Source organism: Carex rostrata, chromosome 34 (assembly GCF_964058835.1).
Source record: "Carex rostrata chromosome 34, lpCarRost1.2, whole genome shotgun sequence".
Classification (NCBI taxonomy): domain Eukaryota; kingdom Viridiplantae; phylum Streptophyta; class Magnoliopsida; order Poales; family Cyperaceae; genus Carex; species Carex rostrata.
Genome location: NC_135951.1, coordinates 4,827,659 through 4,837,514, shown reverse-complemented (window position 1 = coordinate 4,837,514; position 9,856 = coordinate 4,827,659). Strand labels below are relative to the sequence as shown.

At 36.7% G+C, this 9,856-nt stretch overlaps 1 protein-coding gene across 1 annotated transcript; it reads right to left on the bottom strand.

Annotated features, from left to right (window-relative positions):
• Positions 1 to 658: 658 nt before the first annotated feature.
• LOC144548885 (heat shock cognate 70 kDa protein-like) lies at positions 659 to 2,614 on the bottom strand. Its single transcript, XM_078297595.1, has 2 exons — positions 2,401 to 2,614; positions 659 to 2,304 (listed from the first exon to the last, which is right to left on the bottom strand). Exons 1-2 carry the CDS (start codon positions 2,612 to 2,614, stop codon positions 659 to 661), a joined length of 1,860 nt encoding a protein of 619 aa, XP_078153721.1.
• Between the last annotated feature and the right edge of the window lie 7,242 nt (positions 2,615 to 9,856).

Sequence of the window (9,856 nt, the reverse complement as noted above, 5' to 3'; positions counted from 1 at the left end):
TCATTCAGTGTAATAAAGGCTTGCAAAGAGGCAGCAAATCGCTTGCATTTTGAGTTACTGCAAACAAATTTGGACCGTCCGACTTGTAGACCCCTGCATTACAGGCCTCAACCAAATTGGCCCCAATTCAGACTGAACGGTCAAGATTCTAATCTCAACATCAGAATTAATGCAGAGGATCGAATTACTATGATACATCAAATTAATTACATCCCTCTTATCATGTCATGTGCTCTTCGAACATTACTATGATACATTATTTTTGAGAAAATTCATTGGAAATTAACGAAAAACTTGAAATTAAGGTTCAGAGAGAAATAAATTTGAGTTCATTTTATAAAAAACACATTGCTTTCAAAAACTTGAAAAACAGAAGACAACAATAAAACGATCGGTAATTAAGTTTGTAATTAATCTTTGTCATTTAGATGCGACGCCAATATGGATTGAAGCAAAAACAATTAATGATCGATATAAAATTTTATTTCCATCCATCATGCCAAAACACAAGCATAAGCAAAAAATGTTGTAAATAATTTTGCACAGCATAATAATATGTATGTGCCTATCTTTTCTAATAAAATATATATTTTCTCTTTTTCTCTTAGAGAAAATTAATTGCCAGTTGACACAACAAAGCTCATCTTTTATAATAAATTTAGATACTATCAATTGGAGCACAAATACTCTTTAGGTCGTCCATCCTTGATATAGACTCGGCCACCTCTGGTAATGCGTTATCCTCGACCCAACTTAATGTCTCCTTTATTTCATCTTCAATCCCTATTTTCGTTGCGAATGGTAAAGCCTCGGTGATGCTTTTATTTTTCATGGCATTCTTCATACAGTAAGCATATCGCTCCAGTGTGTTTCTAGCTTCATACTTTCTACGGCACTCCTCATCCTGGGCCCTGTACATTTCGGCATCCTGAATTATCTTCTTGATCAGGTCATTGCTCAGGCTAGCCTCTTCGTTGGTGACCGTTATCTTCTTCTTCTGTCCACTACTTCTGTCCTGCGCCGACACATTAAGTATGCCATTGGCATCTATTTCGAAACACACATCAAACTTCGGCACTTGTCTTGGAGCCGGAGTGATTCCTGAGAGGGTGAATTTGCCGAGGAGGTAATTATCCTTGGTCTGGGCTCTCTCGCCTTCAAATACTTCAAAGTCAACGACAGTCTGATTGTCCTTGTCAGTTGTAAATTCCTCCAACTCAATTGTTGGTATTACAGTGTTCCTTGGTACCACGACGGACATGACTCCCCCTACAACTTTTATGCCGAGTGAGAGCGGAGTCACGTCTGAGAGCACCATGTCTAGGATCTCTTGGTTTCCCTGACCACTCAACTTGGCAGCTTGGACGGTGGCACCATATGCGACGGCCTCATCGGGATTAATGCCTTTGCAAAGCTCCTTTCCATCAAAGAGATCTTCTAACATTTGTTGAACCTTTGGGATTCGTGTAGAACCCCCGACAAGCACCACTATGTCAATGGAAGTCTTCTCCATGCGAGCGTCCTCCAGGCACTTTGTCACGAGTCCCATGCACCTTTCAAAGAGATCCATATTGAGATCCTCAAACCGAGCCTGGGTGATGTTCAAAATGAAATCAGTGCTATCATAGAGGCCAGGGACATCCACAGTTGTAGAAGTGTAATAGGAGAGATTCTCTTTAGCTCGCTCGCAGGCAGATCGCAACTTCCTAATGCTCGTTGGGTTGTCACTGATGTCCTTCTTGTGCTTTCTCTTTATCTGCTCAACGAAGTGGATCAACAAACGGTTGTCGAAATCCTCGCCACCAAGGTGAGTGTCTCCTGTGGTTGCCTTGACCTTGAACACACCTTTGTTGATGTTGAGCACTGAGACATCGAAGGTGCCGCCCCCAAGGTCAAAAAGAAGGACATTCTTTTCTTCACGTACATAAGTCAATTTCTCAAAGCCATATGCCACTGCAGCAGCAGTGGGTTCATCAATGATGCGCATCACGTTTAGCCCTGCAATCTTTCCGGCGTCCATCGTGGCCCGTCTTTGGGAGTCATTGAAGTAGGCAGGGACAGTGATCACTGCATTGATCACCACATTCTGGACATTGCATTCGAGGAAGTTCTCTGCAATCTTCTTCATTTTCTCTAGGATGATAGCAGATAATTCTTCTGGAATGAACTGTTTCTCCTCTCCTTTGTACTGGACTACAATCTTTGGTTTATCACCTGTGTCTTGAATGACATTAAACGGCCATAGCTTTCTGTCACTCTGGACAGTTTGATCTGAGAAGCGCCTACCCATCAAACGCTTTATGTCTGTCTCGAAAAATGATATGTTTCAATTAAAGAAAGAGAAAAAACACATTCATATAATATGCTGATTAAATCAAGCAGTAATGGATAAGTACTGACCGAATATGGTGTTGGTGGGGTTTCTGTTGGCCTGGTTCTTGGCAGCTTCACCTATCAGCCGTTGGTCAGACGTGAACGCAACACATGATGGGGTTATACGTTTACCTTGGTCGTTTACAATGATTTCCACGTGTCCATTCTGCCAGACTCCAACACAAGAGTATGTCGTGCCGAGATCGATCCCGATTGCATGTACCTTCTTGCTTGATGCCATTGCTGAAATGTTTGCGTCTGTTAAATCTTAAATGAAAGGAGATCAAGAGACCAGGCTTATCAATTGTTTGATTTAGTACTTGGTAAGAGGGACTATTAAATAAGAGCAACTCTATTAATGTCCGAGTCGTGTATATTAACGTTTGCCATTCTTTTATATATTCAATTTATTTAGTTTTTATAATTAATTTATTGTAATAAATAATTTGGTGCTGTCAACCATTTGGACCATGTTCTTCTTGAGGTACTTTTCTATGTGCTTAATTTACAATTCAATTGAATGGTTCATGAATTTCCCTACAAATTTCACCATAAATTAATCTCTAATTAAGTTATACAGTATAATATATGTTATCTTCTTTCTTCTTTAACATTGGTGACAACATTAATGGAACCACCGATCAAAAAGTCCAGGTCATTTGAACGATTTTTACTGTTCCTTGAGCAAAATTTTTGCTGTTCATTTCTCTGATTTTCAATGGTGTTTAGGGATATATAGAGAAGACTGAAAGACACCATCCATAATTTAATTTGCAAACAAAATAATAAGATTTCAAATGTCGCTTTCCTTATCCAACTTTTTAATTTTCTGAAATATATAGGTTAAGAGGATGTTTTAACATCACAATATTTTTTTGTGTTATAATTAAAATGCCACAATCACGTTGTTATATATATTTTTAATTTGGGCATTGAAATGTTAAATTCTAACTGTGATTTCGTAGAGATGCCTACACGTAAATTTTATGATTTTTAGATATTTTTTCATACTAAAATTTAACACTTTAGTATTCTTCTTTCACTTTCTAAGATTGCTAAAAACTTTCTGGTTATAAATAGTTGCTATGATTTTGATTTCATGAAGTTATTGGGGGCAATCACTAATTACTAACCTTAATTAAAAGAACAATCTGTTATACATATTTACAAGAATAACAAGAAATACTAGTTTTTTTTTTCATTTTTGGAAAATCAGTATAATAAAATATATTAATTTATTTTTTTCTGATCCCATTCATTATCTTGATAAGAGAAATAAAGAAGGCATCATGCATGCATGTCCTTTTGTATATAATTCTTCGTCCCTTAATTAATTTGCTCCTCACATTGGTCCCACTCCGAGGACTGACATAGTCTTATATATTGTTACGTTACGAAATTTTTACAATTAAATTGAAATGATTTAAAAGGAAGAACCGATAAATTGTGTTAATAAAATGGAAGTTTAAACCTTAATTAAGGTTTCCCTAAATAAGTAAGTTAATTGTGAATTGAAACCGCGTCGAAATTTCGAGATTTCGGAACCTTATGGGCTCAGTGCGGATTAGATTGACCGCAGTGCGGATCAACCTCATCCGCAGTGGCTCAGGATTTTTCTGGAATTTTGACAAAAATATGACTAAGTAGTGAGTGCGGGTGAGGGATCCGCAGTGCGGATTAGTTTAGCCGCACTCATGAATTTCTGTATTGCACTGAATTTTCCTGAAATCGGCTAAGTAGTGAGTGCGGATGAGGTTGAACCGCAGTGCGGATCAGGTTCATCCGCAGTAGGCTCGGACTTTTCCTGGATTCGGCTGACAACCGACTAAGTCTCGAGTGCGGATTAGGTAACCCGCAGTGCGGATTGGCTAATCCGCATTCAGGGTAATTTTAACCCTAAAACCCAAATTAAACCTTCTCTCTCTCTCACTTCACCATTATCCCCATTTCTAAGTTATTTTCGGTTAAGAGAGAAGGAAAAGATCCCGTGAGTTTCCGGTTCTTCCAGACTCCCGATTGTTGCGAGAAATCGAGTTTGAAACCGAGAAAGCAGCCGAGAATCTCTCAGAACCCTTCTATTTGGTATTTCTTTCTCTCCTTTTTACTTTCGAAACCTCGAATTTTCTCGATTTCTCGGATTCTCGTTTTAAACCCGAGATTTGTGCTCGAATTGCTCGAGGACTAGTTCCTCTACACTTCTTACTAGTTTGTTTGTCATTCTTTTTCCCGATTTCTTCCGATTTATGAAATCTGATTTCTAGGGTTTCGTGCCAAAATTGAAAGTTGGCCTAATCGTGATTTGATTTGCTTAACCCGACCAATTAGACTTGTAATCGGTAGGGTTGCCTCCTGATCGTGAATTTCTAGAACATTTAACGACTGATTTGAGATTTTGACCAAATTAGGGTTAACCAAACGGTAAATTGAAATGAACCGAGAACCAAAGTAGTAAAGCGGTGATTGATGGTTACCAAAGTGACATAGTATAAGGCTAGAGGGCCTAGAAGGAATTGTGTACCGTTTGGTGAGATTTTGGTAAGAAAGAAGGAACCGAAAAGAATCGATACCAAACCATGAGAACTGATTTAGGACTGTACAAGCCCTAAGTAAACGTATAGACCACTGAACCCGAATTAAACCAAGTATACGTATGATATAGGTGTAGGCTCGGTCGAGCAAGAACTTGCGAGACCATACGAGACGTCCGATCCTTAGCTTAAGCGGTACGCTCGTCAAACAGGTGCGGGATTCTTGGACTTGTTTGATACTTTATTTTCAGGAATTAAACTGTTTATTCGTTTGTCATGTTGAATGATTAATTGTTGCATACTTTGGAATTCATACTGCATATTGATTCTTGCATAAATGAGAATGATTGAATTGTTTTAGTTAAGGTTGATTTGCATGTTGGTACGGTTATTAATTGTTTAGTTCTATGAATTGTGCTTGTTGTGAATGAATCTGCCAGGCCGACCTGTTTAGGTGGCTGGATAAGGTAACGGTGACCTATCCGTTGACCTGTGTTTATGAATTTGCCAGGCCGACCTGTTTAGGTGGCTGGATAAGGTGACGCTGCTGACTTATGCGTTGACCTGTGAGAATTTGCCAGACCGACCTGTTTAGGTGGCTGGATAAGGTGACGCTGCTGACTTATGCGTTGACATGTTAGAATTTGCCAGACCGACCTGTTTAGGTGGCTGGATAAGGTGACGCTGCTGACTTATGCGTTGACCTGTTATGATTTTGCGAGACTGACCTATATGTGTGGCTTTGATAAATATATTTGTTGAGATTAAGCAAAGTTGACCGGTATAGGTAACTTTGATTCCGTGTGTTGCATTGTGTCAAGTTGACCTGTATTGGTGACTTGTAACCGGACCTTAGGAAATGGTTAAGCCAAACAGCAATTGCAGATGGGTGTCTGATAAAGGGTCCAGCGGTTGGCCATCTGTAGGCGTCTGTAACCCTACAGATGTGGGTTTGATAACGGTTCAGCTCGAGAGAACATTTGTAATTGCTACAAGCCCAATTGAACTGAGTTAGGAATCGAGTTAAGCCAAAATATATGTTGTGTTTGAAATCCATATTGTAAATTCCGTAAACTGTGTTTCAGGTTGATTAACTGTTGTCGAGTAGTGGCATTCTGTTATTTATGTTTCTTATATAACTGTTGCATTGTTATTGTTTGGGTTTCATCTTTGAATATAGAGTTTGATTGCAAGTCCAATAATTCAAATGTGGCAAATTTTCGCACTGAGAATTTATTCTCACCCCCACCTTCCCCGTTATGTTACAGGTACTGGTGCGACGGATTCCGGAGAGGCACGAGAGTAGTAGGCCTTAGTAGCTTACCAGTATACGACCCTAGATGTGTTTTTGTTGTATAGATTTAGGGTAGGCCTCGTGGTTGGTATCCGGAGGAGATACTTATATTGTACTATTTACTGTCCAGACTGTGTACTCTGATTTTATATTAGAAACTCGTTTTGAATTGCGTGTTGTTTGGTTTAAATTGTGATTAGCCTTGTAAGCATACACGGCGTTGTATGCTTACGGCGGGGGACTGTTACTACCCGTGGCCGCGGGGTGTGACATATATAGAGAGAGATAGAGAGAGAGTTGGACTATTTGGTGGGTTGCGGAGTATATCTCGGTTTTCAAAGTCTAAACAATCAATTTCAACCGTTCAACATAATTTTCATATTGAAATGTGCCTGGAAATCAAATTTTACATTTTTTGGGATTTTTTTGCTATTTTTTAGATGGGTAGAAAATCACTGTTTTTGAATAGAATATGAACCATAAAAAATAGTAATAAATTTTCAAAAAAATGTAAAATTTGGTCACCTAGCACATTTCAATATGTAGATCATGTTGAGCGGCTCAGATCTACTTTTTGAACTTTGAAAAGTATAAAATATAGGTATGAAGTAAAACAAGGCTCTTACTTCGCTACTCACCATTGCCCAACTATATATATGTATATATAGGTTGTGGCTAAATTGCTGCTAGCAGCAGTTCTGCCCAGGTGCTGCCGGGGCTATTTTTAGCCGTGTGATGTCCAAACAATAAATCCAAACCGTTAGATGTTTAATCTATATTATAATCTACTTGGAGACCAAATTTTACATTTTTTGGAATTTTTTTACTATTTATTAAGCTGGTTTGAAAACCGCTGATTTCAATGCTGCAGAAAATTACTGAAATCAGCGGTTTTCAAACCAGCTTAATAAATAGTAAAAAAATTCCAAAAAATATAAAATTTGGTCTCCAAGTAGATTATAATATAGATTAAACATCTAACGGTTTGGATTTGTTGTTTGGACATCACACGGCTAAAAATAGCCCCGGCAGCACCTGGGCAGAACTGCTGCCAGCAGCAATTTAGACAGACCCTGCATATATATATGTATATATGTATGTATGTATGTATATATGTATATATGTGTATATGTATGTATATATGTATATATGTATATATATATGTATATATGTATATAGAGGTGGGCTACGGTGAGTTGCAAAGTAAAACGCGTTTCTACTTCACGCCTTATTTTTATTTTGAAAGTCCAAATGACCGATCCGAACTGTTAGATGTTTAATCCATATTGAAATGTGCTTGGAGACCAAATTTTATATTTTTTGGAATTTTTTTACTATTTATTAAGCATTTTTGAAAATTGCTGTTTTGCTCTGAACAGTAAAAAACAGTAAAATTTTCTGGACCATCAGATCAGCGACTTTCAAAATTGCTTAATAAATAGTAAAAAAATTCCAAAAAATGTAAAATTTGGTCTCCAAGTACATTTCAATATGGAGAACAAGATGAACGGTTCGGATCGACGTTTTGAACTTAAAAATCACAAAATATGAGCGTGAAGTAAAATAGTCGCTTTACTTCGCAACTCACCGTAGCCCACCTCTATGTATATATATATATAGAGAGAGAGAGAGAGAGATGGGCTATGGTGCATTGCAATGCATAGGCCATGGTGTGCATTGGACCATAAATCACCGATTCAAAGTCCAAATGACCGATCCAAACCGTTCATCTTGTTCTCCATATTAATATGTGCTTGGAGACCAAATTTTACATTTTTTGGAATTTTTTTACTATTTATTAAGCAATTTTGAAAGTCGCTGATCTGATGGTCCAGAAAATTTTACTGTTTTTTACTGTTCAGAGCAAAACAACAATTTTCAAAAATGCTTAATAAATAGTAAAAAAATTCCAAAAAATGTAAAATTTGGTCTCCAAGCACATATTAATATGGAGAACAAGATGAACTGTTTGGATCGGTCATTTGGACTTTGAATCGGTGATTTATGATCCAATGCACACCATGGCCTATGCATTGCAATGCACCATAGCCCATCTCTCTATATATATATATATAGGCTGTGGCTAATTTGCTGTCGGCAGCATTTCTGTCGGTAGTGCTGCTGCCTATTTTTCTGTTTTGTGATGTCCAAACAACAAATCCAAACTGTTAGATGTTTAATCTATATTATAATCTACTTGGAGACCAAATTTTAAATTTTTTGGAATATTTTTACTATATATTAAGCTGGTTTGAAAACCGCTGATTTCAATGCTGCAAAAATTTACTGAAATCAGTGGTTTTCAAACCAGCTTAATATATAGTAAAAAAATTCCAAAAAATGTAAAATTTGGTCTCCAAGTAAATTATAATATAGATTAAACATCTAACGTTTGGATTTGTTGTTTGGACATCACATGGCTAAATATAGCCCCGGCAGCACCTCTACTGAAATGCTGCCAGCAGCAATTTAGACAGACCCTATATATAGAGGAGGGATCGGATGACACCCTTTTTTTGGTGACATCGGATAACACCGTATATTTTCAAAGTCCAAACAGTCGATCCAAACCGTTCAACTTGATAGATATGTTAAAATGTGCTTGTAGATCAAATTTTACATTTTTCTGAATTTTTTTACTATTTATTAAGATGGGTACAAAAATTCAACGGTCTAAATATAGCGATTTTGTTAAATACTTAATAAATAGTAAAAAAATTCCAAAAATATAAAATTTGATCTGCAAGCATATTTTAACATATCCATCAAGTTGAACGGTTTGGATCGACCGTTTGGACTTTAAAAACTTTGAAAATGCACGATGTTATCTGATGTCACCAAAAAAGGGTGTCATCCGATCCCTCCTCATATATATATATATATATATATATAGAGTTAGGCTGGGGTGCTATGGATAGCATAGTGGCCTCCCGTGCTACGGCTCAATATTCGAGTTTTCAAAATCCAAACGGTCGATCCGAACCGTTCATCTTATTCTCCATATTAATATCTGCTTGGAGACCAAATTTTATAATTTTCTGAATTTTTTTATATTTATTAAGCCACTTTGAAAATCGCTAATCCAACGGTTTTACTGTTTTGTGCAGTCACCGTTGGATCAACAATTTTGTAAAATACTTAATAAATAGTAAAAAAATTCAGAAAAATGTAAAATTTGGTCTCCAAGCAGATATTAATATGGAGAATAAGATGAACGGTTCGGATCGACCGTTTGGATTTTGAAAACTTGAATATTGAGCCGTAGCATAGAGGCCTCTATGCTATCCATAGCACCCCAGCCTAACTCTATACATATATACATATATACATATATACATATATACATATATACATATATACATATATATATATATATATATATATATATATATATATGAGAGATCCAATTACACCATTTTATGGTGACACATGTTGACACCATATGTTTATTAACCAATTTTGTTATTACAAAGTCCAAACAGTCGATTCGAACCGTTCAAAATGATCTCCATATTAAAATGTGCTTGGAGATCAAATTTTACATTTTTTTTAAATTATTTTAATATTTATTAAGATGTGTACAAAGTTGTTGTTTTCAGACAATTCTGGGCCATTAAAAAACATGGATTTTAAAACATTCTACAAAAATAGTAAACAATTT

Bases quoted from the DNA above. Each gene is read 5' to 3' on its own strand.
- LOC144548885 (XM_078297595.1), bottom strand. From the start codon at position 2,614: ATGGCATCAAGCAAGAAGGTACATGCAATCGGGATCGATCTCGGCACG. The intron at 2,305-2,400 runs GTCAGTACTTAT...TTTTCGAGACAG, and splicing joins CCCCACCAACACCATATTCG to ACATAAAGCGTTTGATGGGT.